This window comes from Cyprinodon tularosa, unplaced genomic scaffold (assembly GCF_016077235.1).
Source record: "Cyprinodon tularosa strain WSP-4 unplaced genomic scaffold, ASM1607723v1 ctg151, whole genome shotgun sequence".
NCBI classification, from domain to species: Eukaryota; Metazoa; Chordata; class Actinopteri; order Cyprinodontiformes; family Cyprinodontidae; genus Cyprinodon; species Cyprinodon tularosa.
Genome location: NW_024038343.1, coordinates 1126454 through 1144395, shown reverse-complemented (window position 1 = coordinate 1144395; position 17942 = coordinate 1126454). Strand labels below are relative to the sequence as shown.

At 37.8% G+C, this 17942-nt stretch overlaps 1 protein-coding gene across 3 annotated transcripts in view; it reads left to right on the top strand.

The window, feature by feature from the left end:
- dgkb (diacylglycerol kinase, beta) overlaps window positions 1-14734 on the top strand; it is a 100666-nt gene extending 85932 nt beyond the window's left edge. For all 3 annotated transcript variants that reach the window (XM_038279586.1, XM_038279587.1, XM_038279585.1), the window contains 3 exons: window positions 7121-7241; window positions 9230-9290; window positions 13229-14734. In XM_038279586.1, coding sequence (XP_038135514.1) covers window positions 7121-7241; window positions 9230-9290; window positions 13229-13336 — 290 coding nt within the window. In that variant the 3' untranslated portion in view covers window positions 13337-14734. The remainder of the gene's footprint in view (window positions 1-7120; window positions 7242-9229; window positions 9291-13228) is intronic.
- Window positions 14735-17942: the final 3208 nt, after the last annotated feature.

The following is a 17942-nucleotide window of genomic DNA, read 5'->3' as shown; positions in this document are numbered from 1 at the left end:
AACTTGAAGCAGGACTTTAAACTGGTCTCCTCCCTGGAGCCAGGCTTACTTTGATAAAAACTGAACCTCCACACATATTGAGCCAAAAACCCAGAGGACTCTGCGGGGGAGGAACAGTGGACGATCAGGAGACGAGACAAACACTAAAACCCTCTTTCCACTGGCTGCTAGGATCCAGGACATGAACCATCAAATAAAACTGAACAGACAGACTAACAAAAAGACAAGCAATGGTCTGGCACTGAATGCTCAGGCTGAACTGAATATAAAATAGAGGAAACAGGTGAGAGGAATAAATAATAATTGAGGCAGGGAGGGGAAAAACGACAGGTGAAAGGAATGACTAATTAAGGGAGAGCAAACAGGCCAGATCATGACACCATCAGCAGTCAGCATGTGCTCATACGTGCACCAGCTTAGAATTCTACATGCACAAATTTTGCTGGTGAGTTTAGCAAGAGGAGGGTAAGCTATTGTCACCTCATGTCACAACTTTGATAAACATCATCACTGTTGACATAAATCACATTTAGTTGACTGTTTCACATACAGATAAAGAAATTCAAATTCATTGTCAAGCAAACAGTGAGAAAATTAAGTTTGATTAAATCCATTACAGTAGGAAAAACTTTCTGAAAAATACTTTATCCCCACTGTAAGAGTTTAGACTGTGTAAAAGAAAAAACTAGTCATAATCCTGGATTTTTCATTTCAGTGACCCTGCAAACACACTGATAATGTTGCATTAAAATGAAAAAACTATAAATGTGCTGTGCCTCAGTCTCATAAACGGAGGACAATTAGAGATTTGTTGCTCTTTTTACATTTATGGAGACATCTCATTTTAATTGCCTCAATTTAATCATGATACTTGTCACATATTGAATCACAGTTTAATACATGTTATATTTGGGTGTTGCAGTCTGTTTGGGTTTGATATCTGCCTGCTCGTTCGAAGTTGATGTGCAGTGTGTTATGAAGGTTTCCTGGTGAGCTGGGTACGTTGTTTTGGTTGTGCGGATGAAGTGGATGTTAAAATCAGTACTGACGAGCCGGTAAGGCTCTCCAGACATGGCTGCAGGTGATCCCTTGTGAGACTTCACTGGTCAGAACATGATTGGTAGAGAAACAGATGTCTGTGAGCCTTTTTTTTTCTTCTTCTGTTTTGTGTTGAGTTTTTTGTATTTGTTTTCTTTATTATTGTGGGTTTATTGTGCCTTCAGAGTTTTTTTATGTGTGTATTTCAGATCCTCTATCCTAATCACAGCAGGGGTGCCTGATCAAATGAAAATACTATTGTTTAGGTATTTTGGGAAAAGATCATAGCCAAAACTATCCTCAGTCACTGAGCTCTTCCATATTTTCTGTGTTGTAGCCACTAGCTAACAAAGTATTTAAATGAGCTAAGATTCTTTTAGGGATGAAATATCCACCACCTTTATAGATGATTTCTCCAGGTAGAATTTGAATGAATCTATTCTGACCAAACCTTCTTTGTCCAGATTTCTGCTGTGTCCTACGCATGTCCTGTGGCACCCAGCAAACAATCTCACTCACTGTTTTTTTTTCTCAGAGAAACTTCCTCTTTCTTCCAATCTTTCATTAGACAAAGATTTGTGAAGATACTTGTTGACAGTGTTGGCAGTAACTTCAATAGATGTTTCATTAATGGATACTCAAATTATTCTACTTATTTCCATAATTCCATTAAGTCTCTTACAATATAATGACAACATTACTGCATATAACATTACTGAAATTTGAGCGATTAGAGCAATTTTTCATAAGTGCATACTCTTTGCTACAGCTGAATCATCTTTGACCTGTTTGTTCAAATCACCAATTCATTTCAGGAACAACCCGAAACGAATCACCTTTATTGGCTGATTTTTTCATTTGACGTAAGCGAGCTGGTCATGCTGGTCATGTTCTGTGACACACAATGGCATCTGTTGCTCCAACATTATAGCTACAGTACGGTTGAAAATAGTCACATGAAAACGAATGCTCACTGCCTATTATCTTTACAGACTTCGGTAAACATAATAAACATAAAGTTTGATCCATTTTGGATCCAAAAATCATGGTAACAGTCATATTTTTGCATTTTTAATCTGAGCTGACTGACTGAAATGAATTAACTGGAGGGCCTGCACCCTCTGAGAAGTTTTTCTAGCTTTATTTACTATTTAAACTGTAAATGAACAAAAACTTGAATTAAAGTTCTTAAAGTAGTCTATTTTATGCTTAAAGGAAGAGAAAATGTAGTTGCATGAACTGAATGATTTGGTGAACAAATCTTTCCAAATAATTTTAACAAATAATTTTGATGAATTATGTAAAGTTAGGATAACAGGAAGCCATTAAAACCATTAAAATTTTGTGGCGATAAAAAGTAACCCCACTGTTACTTTAACTACCTTAATATCACAGTAACTAAGGTATTTGCCCTCATTATGAGCAAAGTAACTCCTTAAAATTTACTTTCTCATCACTCCTTATTGATTTTTTTTAACCTGAGCTGTGGATCTCTGCAGCTCCTCCAGTGTTATTACTGGCCTCCTGATGAGGATTCTCCCTGCTCATCATATGAGCTCATTTGGACCATGTTATGTTTGTAATTGTGGTAAACTCAATGTGTTTTCTGAACAAAAAGTCTTTGAGATATTAGACAATATGGATGGTATGGTTGTATAGGATTTACTGCAACCATGCTTCTCAACAACTCTCTCCAGGACCTGTTGGCTGTCTTTCTTCTGCATTAATATTTTCCAGCAAACTACTGAAGCACTGAAATAGCTGCTGTAGTCAAAAATACTATTTCAGAGGTATCAGATTATAGGAGGACGAATACAAATACATTTTTTATAACTTTAGATTTTTGTTAGCTGAAAGCTTGTCTTGAAAAGTTGCCTTACTTCATAGATACATCATTTTCTACCCTCTTTACAATTGTACTTTCAGAAATAATCTGAAGTTTATGGTTATACCAAATAAATAAAAAATAAAAGTTGCAAGAGTTTTTTAAGCCCCCCCCCCCCCCCCCCCCCCATACCCACAGTATTTAACAGGTTACATTATAGGATGCTTCTTATTTCTGTAATAAGTTTATAAGTGCAAGTTTCAACAGTTGAAGGCCCTACCTTGCAACAATGAACACTCCATTAAATCTTGAATAAAAATCAATCATTTTAGTGTGTGAGGAGTCCGAACCCAGGAAGGCTTTTAGCGTGAGTGAGTAGTGTGTGTTTGCTCTGCGTTCAAAGCTGTATTTATCTGACTCTGTCTGAGTCTATTGATGTGAGTGTTTATCCACTTGTGCTTCATATGTGAAAATGGATGCCCTTGTGGAAGGTGCCCTCAAGGAGAGCGGCCTAACTTGTCAGATCAAGAGAACGCTGTATTTATAGGTAAACAAAGGAGTGCCTTTGCCCACGGGGGCCCCAGCGAGCACTATCCACAGATCAAACTGTTGGGAGGGATTTTATTTAGAGAAAGCGTGTGTATGCGTGTGCATGTGTTGCGGATTGGCGACTGGTGGGTGGCTAAAAATAAATAAATAAATAACTAAAACCTGACCTTTCGGGAGCTGTTAAATCGTCCCACTGGTGACGCCAGGAGACAAGCCCCTCAGGTGGAAGGGAATGGCTGCAGAGTGAATTATTTAGAATGGGAGTGAGGATTTGCAAAAGAGGGGGGGTTGAAGGGAGAGGAGGTTCATGTGTGGGTGGAAGGGGTTGACGTCGAGAACTGATCCCCCCTGACAACCCTCATGAAGCTTTCTTCGGAGGATCTCCCCCTCGCACATCCTCCCTCCCTCCCTCCTCCTCCCGCCACTCCACTTTAGTTTTACGTTCAGCTGATCTGGTCCCGCTCCCCTTCGCTCCGTCACTGTCTGTCTTTTAGCCCTCAGCCCAAAGCCCGTCGCACCACATGTGTCAGAGCAGCCACCAACTGTTCGACAGTGACAAGAATGCCGTCTCTAATCACACTAGCTGTCTGGAAATAAAACCACAGCACTCTTTTATTTTCATTTAATTCATTCCTTGATGTTAAAGAAAGCATATCATTTTGAATGAAGTAAAAAAAAAAACATTATATCCCTGTAACCCATGTAACCCAACCTAATGTGAAAAAAGTTATTGGCTTTGTTATTAAAACATGAATAAACTGTGATTGCCTACATTTGAAGCACCTCGCTACCCTCAAACAAACCTTATAGATATCTTTAATAAAAACTTCCTGACAACTTGAACTAGGCTGAACAATATCAATAAAGAGCACATCATGCACTGATCTACAGAAACTTAAGAACAGAAAAGAGAAGGAAAAAAAAATGTTAATCAACTTCTATCAGTCTTGGATAGGGTTTCCAGCCATTTGTATGGTTTTTGCACTCCAGAGAACTACCAACCCCTGGTCCATTTTATAAAACAGTAAAGAAACTTCCAAGGACTGATCGCTATACTAAATTTACCCCAAGAGTCAAAGTTGACTCATCCCCAAGGTCACAAAACAATCTAGAGTATAATTTGAAGCACAGAAGACTTGCTTCAGTTAAACTCAGGGTTAATAATTAAACAATAAAAAAGAATGTCAGCAAAAGGGAACCTATGGAAGAGCTCAAAGTCATTGCTGACCAAAAAGAACACAAAGCCAGTCTGATATCTTCCTAAATAAAACATTGAATGTTGCCAAATACTAGAGGAGAAATGTCTTTAGACTTAGGGGAAGAAAATGGGAGCTTTCGTCTATAAGGCGTAAAAGCAGCGCAGCTTATATGGAAAACACGACATTAGTTTAACTTTTTGTTGATAAGATGACGGTCTGGTGCTGCTTTAAAACCATTTATTGATTCTTATGTGTTGAGCCTACAATGACACTAAGGCCGGACAACTTGCCTATGTGATAAAACCGTGCTATTTAATCAGCCGCTAGAAAAACCTGAAGGATAACATCTGGTTACCAATGCATCAGCCTTATGTAGCATCAGTCTGGCCAGCCAAACTAATTTTTGCAGTGTATAAGATGTATTCATCTGGAAAAGAGCAGGTAGAGCACCATTTAAAAGCGGGGGCTAACAGACTCAGTGGACACAGTTCAGAAACAATCAAATAACTACAGATGTGACACAAAATCCTCTTAAAAAAAAGGAAAATCTCTTACAGCAGTCAGTTATTAAAATTGTAACAATACACACACAATAAAGGTCATAATTAAAACATTACGGCTACAAAGTTGACTATTAGGGTTACAGAAAAACAATGTTTCATTATGGGCCTGCCTGTGTTTGGAAGATCTAGGAGGAGTAAATTCTGCAAATCATTGATTAAATGAAATCTGCTTGGTTTCCTTAGAGAGAAAACTTCAACAGATTTTTCTCTATGAACAAATATCTATGAACAAAAGAAAACAGAGTGTTACTCCTTACCAGACTGACTTACACGTACATGTAAGTCAATCTAGTTGGCCAGGCTAATGCAACAGTACAAAGTACGAGCACACGCTATGAGAACAAGCAAGAGTGCTGCAGTTTTGATGTTATGGGCACAGGTGGCAGTGATCATTAGAAACCTTTGTCACGACCCTTTAATGAATTGAACCATTCATTGAAAGCTCATTTTTAAATGTCAAAGACAAAAACATAAAAGAAATCCATTAAATTTGTTTAAGGTACCTCACAGATTCACTTCAATGATATTTCCGTTTAAGTTTTCACTTTATGGAAACCAAAGAGATTGCATCCAGCCAGTGATTTACAGAATTCCCTCCTGGATGATCCTGGATGATTATGTAGTGAGAGTGAAGAATTATTTGCACTGTGTCATTGACCTTGCAGCAATCCCTCATACCGAACATGCATGCAGCATTTCCTCAGGTTGTCTCAGTCTGAACATAAACCTAATCTGTTGATCTACTGTACAATGCTGAGGTGTGACAGAAAAACAAGCTAAGAAAAATTTGTATGGGTGTCAGCTGGCTGTTCATTTCTAAATATATAATGTGCTTCAATTATAAAATACTGACTTCCAATGACTAATGTACTGGAATAGAAAACATATTTGCTACTAGTCAGTTATAAAAGTTTATTATACGAGTTACACCTACAATTTTTAAGCGCGGTATGCTGGATCTTTGCAGGCCAGGGAAACAAGGAATTCCAATCTTGATGCCTCATCATACATCTCAGCACATGGATCTTCGTGTGTTTGTCAGCTTTTTGCATCAGGATAAAGTAGGAAGTCAACTATGGGAGATTCAGCCTTAAACCCTGGAGCCAGGAGGTCAACCTGCGGTGGATTATGTGTACACACAGACTCTTCCACTCTGACCCTAGAAAGCTCTACTTTCACAGCTCCACTTTTAGATAGGGGCAGACGCATGTCCATCACCATGGTGACAGCTGCATGCCGGAGCTCGGCAGCATCAACAACTCACCCCGAACAGCAACATCGGCTCCGACACTCCTTCAGGAAACGAACCCGACTCCTATAAGCACGACAGCATTCGAGCTCCACAACTGACAGCGAGCTAACGCGCTCTCACGCACCAAGCATCTAAAAATGGGTCTTTGTTTCAATTAGTATCTGGATACTCCAAGCTGTGCTGCAGCAGCTTTCTAATCTGTGGAGTGAAGAGTCGATGGAGACGGAGCGGGCCGCTAGAACAGATGGGCCCTGCATGACACTGAGCCTCCAGCAGGGTCAAAATCAATGCTCATAACTGAAAAACAGCATAGAAATAAATAATTATATTATTACAAGATTGCTCTGCATTGCCGGTGCAATCTAATTAATGGCTGTTTTGTTTTTAGCTTGTTGCTTTTTTCCTTTTTTCATTCGAAACTGTGAACATTACGTGTTTCAGGAGCAAAAACTTGAAGTGATGAACACAAACTTCTAATAACGTTAGCGGGCTTCCCTTTTTCCCCTCAATTCCTTAATTTTCTATAATACTTTGACTTTTCTTTAAAAACAACAACAAAAAGACTTTGGCATTTATTGTGGAAAATAGTTTGAAAAAAAATACTGTAAAAAACAAAACTTTTTATTGATGTTGTTCGAAATGACTTCGGTTAATGATTTTTATGTCACTGGTGTTGTCTTTTTCGTCATCTTAGACCTGTCTGACCAATTTCTGGAGGTAGTGGGACTGGAAGGAGCCATGGAGATGGGGCAGATCTACACGGGCCTGAAGAGCGCTGGAAGACGTCTGGCCCAATGCTCCTCTGTAACCATCAGGTCTGTCTTTCTTCCCCAAAAATACCTTCTGTTCGTCAAAGACTCAGAGCAGTTATTGATACCTTAAGTAAAGATGTGTAAAATATATTTAATTTAATAATTTTGTCTATTTTGCAGTAGATTTATCTCACACTGCCAAATAAAAAAAACTTTAACCTTCAATACAGGAATATTAATGGGAAACACTTCCTACTGTAGTAAATATGTATGACAATTCTATGTACACCTTAAGGTTTATACTTCTTATAACCTCCTTTTATTGATATGTCAGCTCATAACATTCTACCATAAGATTTTATTATGTGGAGCTGGTAGAGAGGAGATTATTTAATCATTTTTATTTGCATTACAGCAATGTAATATAATGCTCTTCTTCTCACTTCATCCCAGATGTTTTCTCTAAGTTTCAGGTCTGGAGACTGAATTAGTAAATTAATAAGTTAGATAAGGAGTATGTTGAGGCATTCTGTGTTGATCTGATCTTGTGTTTCACAAGACCTGGTGTTAACTCCTTTTAGCAGCTTTGCCTTCAAGCCAGTCCCAGTACTAAACTGGGACTGGCTTGAGGTGCTCGCCACCAATTCTATTTGAATCCACTATCCTTGAAAGCTTTACTTCCCCAAAAAACAGATTTTTTTTCTCTCAGCACCAACTCTGAGCAGGGCCAGACAATAGAAATGCTGTCCTCAGGAAAACAGGAGGTTATTCAGGCATCTTATTCAGGTGTGTTGAAGCGAATGTTTTCTGAGCAGCAGCTCTAAAGGAATTAAGTTAGATACCTCTTCTCCTAATGCTGATATAAGTTAAGCGCCTACAAACAGCAGTTCTTTCTTAATATTCTAGAAATAAATTAATCTTCTGATATTAGAACCAGGGAAGCTTCGACCTGTGGTTTTCTGTCCAATCATCAATCTTTAAAAGGCCTAATATGCAGATTGTGATTATGGTATAACGTGTCACATGTTCTAAGGTCAAAATAGCCCTTCTATATTCCAATTATATTTTATTCAGAAAGATTAAGCAATTCCAATAAAACAATACAAACTTGTTCCAACTTAAATATAGACAGTACACCGGTTTAAATGGCTAAATTACAGACCTTTGTGGAGAATGAAATGGAAGGAGGGTCAAACATTTATGATAAAAATTCCAGTTAGTTCTAAGTTTCTAGAAAACCAAATTATTTTGAACCACCACTTCCAAACAGGCTGTAGCACCGGTTTCAGTTTAACATTGGCGCAGGTTTGTTGGAAAAGCCATGTTTCAGTTTTTGAGCAGAAGCTACCAGCTCTGTATTTGAAATGTGTATTTTTCGGGGTTTTCCGAATACTTATCCATTGTTTCACTCCACATCCATCAGTTATGTTTGTAACTTACTCTCCTCTGATCAAAATACACAATTTCATTAAACTCTGAGAGCTTTTTCTCAAATTCCAGGTGTTAACGTTTGAAATGGTAAGAGACACAATGGATTTTCTTGGCATGCTTCCAAATTGGTTCCCAGACTCCTTATAGATGTTGTTATGGAGACTTCCTGACCCTAAGATGCCTTTTTTAACGTTACTGTGGGACAATGAACATTTTCTATTTTACTTATCCCATTACTCTACGGGGTAGAGTGTTAAAATTTGGTTCTCACCAAGCCTTAACATAATTTTTTTTACCTGAATTGCTATTTAAAATTGTTTTTTGTGTCACATCTATTGATTCTTTGATTTGAGTTTAAATGAATAAACAGAGTGCTGAGAAATTTCTGATTTGTTTTTATTTAAGAGGAGATTTCTAAAAATGTCCTTATTACAGCTACTGAAAAACTAGATGAGTTAATTTCAAAATGCTTCGCCCATCTTTGCCATAGGTTCCAATACTACTGTTTACATTTATAATTACGTGTTATTGAAAAGCGTCTGTGTATAACACAACCTGTCTGGTTTGGTTTATCTGTATTTTTACTGCATTGTATTTATAACCTTGTTTATAACCTACAGAACCAGTAAATCCCTCCCAATGCAGATTGACGGCGAACCTTGGATGCAGACTCCCTGCACTGTAAGTCATTGAATCAATTTACTGTCTCACAACATGTTGTTCAAGCAAAAGACAGCCAATCAGCTGGAAGATTTAGGAGTGATGTATAGCGCTGTAGTTTACAGTTTAAAGATGAATATTTCTTTATTGGTATTTCTTTTTACTTCTAAGTTTTTCACTGCAAAACTGAAAACGAATAGTAGGACCAATCCATTTAAAACATTTTCAGGCTTTTCAGTACTCTAACTCAAATCATTTTGTGAATCAGTTAATTAACTGCAGGGCAATTTCTATTAAAGACGAGCAAATTTGCTTGAAAAGGTTGGAATCTTGTGTTAGCAATGGTTCCCTAAAGAAAATGTGCAGCCACTATCATGTTAAATTGCCTCATAGGCAGGAAACTGCTGCTAAAACTGTTGTAGCTGCAAGAAAGCTTCATCCAGCTGGATGACTGTCTCCTCCAAAGGACCATGTGAGAGAATTGTATTAACATCAGTGCAGAACATGCTCATCATCCGCGACTGGTCCACCTGTGAGATTGGCACATGCAAAGAATGCTTCACCATCAGTGAGACTTTTAAAACAAAATATTGGCATCCCAGGTGTCAATGAATCAGCAACATTTTAAAGAATTATCAGTATGATGAATAATGACTTTTCACATACTGTAAAATCATCCATTTGCAGGAAAAACAAAACCTTGATGTTTTTTTAAACAAATTAGTTATTTTTTATGCTATTAAAGAGAAAAGGTACCACCGAACACTGCAGCCTACAGTATACATTTAAGAACACCCCCTACCTTCATATTTTATTAAATTTGATAAATTTATGTTTTTCTAACACCTTATGTAGAGTAAGTGCACAGCAAATAAGCACAACTTCCGACATTGCCGCATATTACCTATTTAAGTGTTTGATACCTCGATCTAAAATTACTCCTGCAAACATAAACTCTTGCTTTATATCTCAGTTTTAGTCCAGGAAAATCACCTATTTATAAGGATTTAATAATAATCATTTCTAACTGGATTATTTTGGTTAAAGTCACAGAAGTTTAAAATCACCCCTCTGATATTTTAATGCTACTTCTTCACTTCATTCTTCCTTCTGATCTTTCTTTCCTTTTGTGGCAAGAGTCTTGCTTCAAAAGGTTATCTTGTGCATCCTAAGAAAAATCAGAAGTGTTAGGTCCTCGTTTAATGATGAAAGTAAGTCTATAAAAGCCCCTAACTGCCACAAAGTCAAAGTTCAAGTATAATAAATGGCAGCCTTTACTTTGAAGCTAATGTGCTCCTTTAAATGCAAATGGAAGCTACACATTAGTGCTTCGAGACTCTTGGTGTAGTGGTTTAATGATGTGTTGAATCTGACAAACACTGACAGTCGATGTGAACTGATCCATCAGACATTTCATAACATCATAGTATTATTGCTAATTCAGACAATGTGGATCCATAAAGCCCAATTTGTTTTATAAATTATGATGCACATATGTTACCATTTGAGGTCATAGTAATACATCCCTGGGATTTTCAAAATGTTTTATAGTGAAGTCTATAGATGTACATTTATAAGTCATTTGACAAGAACCCATATGGGAGATTGCTTCTGTTAGTGACGCATTACTGAATTCAGCTCTGCAAGTAGATGACATCGTGTGAAATGAAATATTGGTTGAACCGTCGTTACATATTAAGATAAGTAATTAGGTTTAAAAGTGAAGTTGAAAATGCACTTTAAAGCAACATTTATTTGGGGGAGTGTTGGCCTAGTTGTTAGAGCAGAGCGCTTGTTCTCTGAGAACATTGCAAGTACCCAGTTCGATACCCACAGCCTGCACTCTGGGTCCCTGAGCACTGCTCCCCAAGGAGATGGGTGAAATGCAGAGGTTAATTTCTCCAGTGTGAGATCAATAAAGTTCAGTTTTTATTATTATTTGTCCTGTTTCTATATTTAAAATCTTTTGACCTCCTTTTTAAGACTGGATATCATGTCAGCTTCCCAACTTTTAGCCTATAGCTGGCTACAAGACCATACTTATGAGACTTATGATATTCCTCTTTCTGGAAAGCCTACAAGTATCACAGATGAGATGCAATTTCTGCTGCAACAATTATCTGTCTTATATATGTATGCACCTCCACTGATCTAATAAATGCAAGTTAAATCAGCTTTAAATACAGTTTCATTTACCACTTAAGGTTGATTCACTCTGACGCAGGTTTTTGAGCCATAATAACATGATGCAAAGCAGTGTGAGGGAATAAATTAGGACACAAGGGGAATGATGCAACTGAATAAGATTAACTTAAATTATGAGGGGGGAAAAAAAATTTTTCATCAAAAGAAAGTTTGTAATAATGTAAGTACAATGGGCCTCAGTGCTATATGAGACAGTCTTCCAGGCAAAATATCTGTTTCCCTTTATGTGAGACGAAAACCTTTAAACATTAACAACAGAAAACAAGTCAATCTTTTAAAAAGAAGGCTTTATTCTCCCAAGTTGGAAGATGTGAGCTTTCTTATTTTTGCAAAAACTAAGTCTTGACTTACAGTACTAATTTAGGGAACTCTTTGCCAACTTTTCACATGAACCCTATGTTTACTGAATGAAAAAAAAGGACTCTGTCCCAAATATAAAACATGGAGGATGCTCTGTTATGTTCTGGGACTGCTTTGCTTCATCTGGCACAGGGTGTCTAGAATCTCTACAGGGTTGAATGAAATCTCAAGACTATCAAGGAATTCTAGAGAGAACTGTGTCAGTCGCAGGCCATGGGTCTTCAGCAGGATAATGAACCAAAGCCCACAGCTAAAAACAGCTGAGAATGGCAAAGAGAAAAAGAGGACTATTTTGTAGTGACCACCTGTGAGCCCTGACCTAAATCCTATTGAACATCTTTGGAAGGAGCTGAAACATGTCGTCTGGAAAAGGCAGCCTTCAAATCTGAGACATCAGACAGAAATATTACCCACCTACTACATTGTCATCATACCATCATAGGAGTGCATGCATTTACCAATTGCCTCTGCTGTTAATCATTAAATAGATTATTATGGTTACATTATGTATCAAGAGAAAAACATTTAGCTAAGCTTGTGCACATAAATGGGAATTCCTACTTCAGTTTCACTTTGCTCTCAAGGCATATACATGTTAAATATAAATATATACAATTGGTGGGATAGAGAATAGATTTTATTATGAGAAATTTGGATATCTATCCATTGTTAATGGATATCACTTTATGAACTCATTATCAGGCATTCACTTATTTTCAGAGAAGTAGTAACTAATTTAGGCATTCTCATCAGAGAGGATGTCTTATTTTATTAAAATTGAAAGTAAAATCAAGGCCAACAGAGCTCATATAATTTGAAGGTTTAAGAACACCAAAAAGGAGGAAAAGTTTATTGTCTAATGAATCACAGATGCTGCTGCCAGTCAAAACATTTGTTCTAGAAAATGATTTGATATGGGGTGGTGCTATGGCGTGGAGGTGCATATACCGGCTATAGCAGATGCAGGTACCGGCCCTGCTGGCCTTTGACGAATGTCTTTCTGTTCTAACCAACTTTCCTGTATTCATACTTTCATAAACAACAAAAATAAAGACCAATAGAGCCAAAAAAATAATCTTAAAGAAAATGATATGATGTCATCTTTAAACCAACAATATTTTGTTTTTCTACTCTCTTATTCTCCCGCCAACCCAGTATTTGAAGTATCATGCAGTTTGTTTAACTTTTATTTTAATTCCCCTGTTTTCTACAGCATTCACTGGAGGATTACCTTTTAAAAAATGTTGAATCAGCCATTTTGTAAAATTATATGAAGAGGATTAAAGTGCATTTAGTTGTATTTTGGAGAATATCACATGAGGAAGTCTAGTTCTCTACAAAAACATATAGAATGCTTTGAAAGTTAAAGTCATTGTGTTTTTCTCTTAATATAGATTGAGATTGTCCACAAGAACCAGGCTCACATGCTAATTGGACCGTCACAAGGCCGCAGCTTCTTCTCCTCCATCCTCAGACGAACGCGCTCTGAAAGCAAAGACTAAACCATCATTGTGGGACAGATTTGAGTTCTCTTAAACTCCTGCAGGGCAGCTGTAGGCACGTTTCATTGAGACCCAGTGGTCCAGAGAAAGTGAACTTTGATGCCTGTTTCATAGCCAAGCGCCCCGTAGCATGCTGTAGGTTCGGTTTGTGTTGCCTGCAGCATGAAGATGTGTCTCAGATTGTTGTTGTTGAATCCAAAATAAACTGTGATCAGAACAGACAGTTTGATCTTCAGTGAGCTCCAAAAATACCGAAGTTATTTCTGGAAGTACTCCTCTGTTCTTGTTCTATTTTCTGTAAAAAAAATATTGTATTTTTTGCTGTTCTGCTCTGTGCCAATTTGAACAACCAAACAGATAAATTATGCATTTATAAATTTAATAATGCTCTGCTGTTTATGCTGTTCTGCTGTATTTCTGCACACACCTGATGCATGATGGGGAGTTAAAAAGGGTGATGTTGTCTGCTGACATTTGCTGCAAATTGTAGGGTATTTGCTCAAGACCCCAGCTATATTTCATTACCAGAAGCTTCTAAAATAGAGATCTGTTTGCTCCATAGTCCATACAAGTCATCTTTTTCACAATTTTATCAGCTTTGTTGCTGCTCTTTAACTAGAGGTTTTGAGACACATTTATTCATTGCTCTTCAACATGCATGCTCCTCTTTGCTTATGCTGCATGGGAAATTGTTCAGACAGTTTTACCAGTTCTGTACACACATACTGTTGCATGAGAGAGCAACTGGTTTTTGGACATTCATTAAGTGTTCATCACCTGTTCTACAATTAAAGATTCATTTCCTGTGTGATAAATTAAGCAAACAACAAATAAATGTTGTAACTGACTGTAGAAAAGTACATTGAATGACAACCGCCTGTCGGTGCTCTTGAAAGCATGCAACTAATTCCAGGGTCTCAAAATAAATTGAGTTAAAGTATATATGGTGCAAAAGATGAATATTAATCAATGTTTGCAGTTTTAACCCTTGGCACTGGTCTTGATTCGTTTCTGTATTTTTATTTTCCCTTCACTTGCACCAAGAGCATAAACTTTTAATATTCTTTAGATGTTTTGCACATTTTCTGTAAGAACAGTGTCTTTTTAAAATGCATTCTGCATGTTTTCGGAAAACATAAAATAGTTGGACCAGCTGATATTTCTTTAGAGGTGCCATTTGCAATGCAGAGACTATGATCTGAGTCTCCCTATTTTCTTGTGCTTTGTAAAGTGCAGCATTTGTACAGTGAAGTTGTATTTTTGTACACAGTATGATTTATTTTTCTGTACCTGCTTCACTTTTGCGCTCACGCCGCGTTGTTGTTGCCCACAGATAAGTTACATCTGACTGAGAAAAGTGAAAGAAACAATTAAAGGCTATTGTTGTGTGATCCAGTGTTCTAATATTTCTTTGATTTCTATATTTTGAAATCTTTCAAAAATACTTTTTGGCAATTTCTTCAGAAGGAATGTGAACTTTAACTCACTACTTAATTTCTCTTAAATAAACACAAGAAAAAAAAAAAAAACTGCCTTCTTAAGTGTAAATTGGTCCAGATGTTGACCAAGAAAGACTGCAACATCAATGCAAAGGGCAATTCAACATGCTTAACAAATAATGAAAATATGGATAGTGAAAATGAAATTGAAGAATAAAAAACACCATGGCTGGAAAATGCACCATGGTTGTTTAATGCTGCAACTTGGTTTAATAAAATAATTGTGTGAGCACAGTTAGTTCATACCTACTATCAAAAGAGAAGTCAAAGCAATAACCCAATTAATCCTTAGGAAGTGAAGGAAATCATTGAGAGGGTGATTAACTACACCCTATATTCTACTGTATGAGCCGAAAAGGTCATTTTTATTTTAAGTATTTTGGACCTTATTGATACAGTTAATACTTTAAAGAGGAATCAATGTCTCAGAGGCGTATTGCCATTTTCCTCTATAAATCGGCTGTTATATGCCTTTTCTGACTAGCCCTTGTTTAGAGATATAGGCCATTTCTCAGACTCTGATGCGTGGGCACCAGCACTTGACCTGCGTTTCTCCATCCCTGGTGGAGTTCAGTGAGAATGACACCATGCTTCACTTCACATCAGTTTCACCTGCCTGGTAATAGAGCCCTGCCTGGATCCAAGATGGCACCAGCGTGAGAACTACTGACTAACACACTACTTCCGATATGTCCATCTTTCAGTCAAGAGTTTCTCAGAATGGTGAACTTTATTTTCAGGGAATTCACTAGAAACTATCCTACACACGTTTAAGCAAACAATTTACTGGCTTTGATACAAAACAGCCTAAAAAGGGCAATATATGACTTTACCATATAAAAATGAATCCATCTTTTTTGTTGCACACTATGATTTGAAAAGAAGTATTACATTGTCTGCCAAGTTCAGTAGTACTTTTTCCAAAAGTTTTGTATATATATATACACTATATTGCCAAAAGTATTTGCTCACCTGCCTTGACTCACATATGAGCTTAAGTGACATCCCGTTCCTAATCCATAGGGTTCAATATGACGTCGGTCCACCCTTTGCAGCTAGAACAGCTTCAACTCTTCTGGGAAGGCTGTCCACAAGGTTTAGGAGTGTGTTTATGGGAATTTTTGACCATTCTTCCAGAAGCGCATTTGTGAGGTCGCACACTGATGTTGGACGAGAAGGCCTGGCTCTCAGTCTCCGCTCTAATTCATCCCAAAGGTGTTCTATCGGGTTGAGGTCAGGACTCTGTGCAGGCCAGTCAAGTTCATCCACACCAGACTCTGTCATCCATGTCTTTATGGACCTTGCTTTGTGCACTGGTGCACAGTCATGTTGGAAGAGGAAGGGGCCAGCTCCAAACTGTTCCCACAAAGTTGGGAGCATGGAATTGTCCAAAATGTCTTGGTATGCTGAAGCATTCAGAGTTCCTTTCACTGGAACTAAGGGGCCAAGCCCAGCTCCTGAAAAACAACCCCACACCATAATCCCCCCTCCACCAAACTTTACACTTGGCACAATGCAGTCAGACAAGTACCGTTCTCCTGGCAACCGCCAAACCCAGACCCGTCCATCAGATTGCCAGATGGAGAAGCGCGATTCGTCACTCCAGAGAACGCGTCTCCACTGCTCTAGAGTCCAGTGGCGGCGTGCTTTACACCACCGCATCCGACGCTTTGCATTGCACTTGGTGATGTATGGCTTGGATGCAGCTGCTCGACCATGGAAACCCATTCCATGAAGCTCTCTGCGCACTGTTCTTGAGCTAATCTGAAGGCCACATGAAGTTTGGAGGTCTGTAGTGATTGACTCTGCAGAAAGTTGGCGACCTCTTCGCACTATGCGCGTCAGCATCCGCTGACCCCGCTCCGTCAGTTTACGTGGCCTACCACTTCGTGGCTGAGTTGCTGTCGTTCCCAAACACTTCCATTTTCTTATAATACAGCTGACAGTTGACTGTGGAATATTTAGGAGCGAGGAAATTTCACGACTGGATTTGTTGCACAGGTGGCATCCTATCACAGTTCCACGCTGGAATTCACTGAGCTCCTGAGAGCGACCCATTCTTTCACAAATGTTTGTAAAAACAGTCTGCATGCCTAGGTGCTTGAATTTATACACCTGTGGCCATGGAAGTGATTGGAACACCTGATTCCAATAATTTGGATGGGTGAGCAAATACTTTTGGCAATATAGTGTATATATCTAGGTGTGTGTGTGTGTACGCCTGTCTAGCCCTCTGAGTGAGGACCACTTTTCCAATTTCATCATCAAATTGAGGACCAGTTGTGGCAAAGTGAGGACATTTTGGTGGTCCTCACATACTATTTTGCTAATGGCTAGGTGTAGGGCTACAGTGTCAATTGGTTTGGGTTAGGGTAAGGGGGAGGTATGCATTGGTAGGGGTTAGGTTCAGGGTTAGTTATAGGGTTAAGGCATAGAAGGGGTTGAAAATGACTTAAAATCAATGGAAGTTAATGGGAGTCAATACATGGTCCTCACTACGATTGCAGAACAAGTATCTATGTGTGTGTGTATTCTTAAACTTTAAGAGAAGATTCTTGCAATGAACCATTTGTATTTAAACAAGTTAATGCAAAGTGATCTATTTAAAGAACTATGAGATACTGAAAAACACAAATCATGCTTTATCGAAAACTTACAGGTTTTACTTTCATCAAAGCACTAAAGGTTTAAAATTCAAATTTGGCTTTTTACTTTGTATTTTTTTTATCATAGCAATCATCATTTAAGTATAAATTTGGAAACATTTGTAGAAAGGCAAATACATTAAAACAGCATGAATGGAGATACAGAAACTACTGATTACTGTACATCTTTTATTTAAAAGAAATATATAAATAAAACACAGTATAAGCATAAATAAAACTGTTTTGTTCCTGTTAATGTAGAAATGTTTTGGAAAAAGCTTGAATCAATGAGATAGAAAAGTAATAACAGACAACAGTGTTTTTTTACTGTTTATTTATCAATGCTCATTATGCATTAGTTATCTGTCACATGGATCAAGAGGAGTACAGAAAAAATACTGAAAACCAAACAAAATCTAAATAGTTACTTAATAGTTACTGCTAACATACAAGCTAATACTG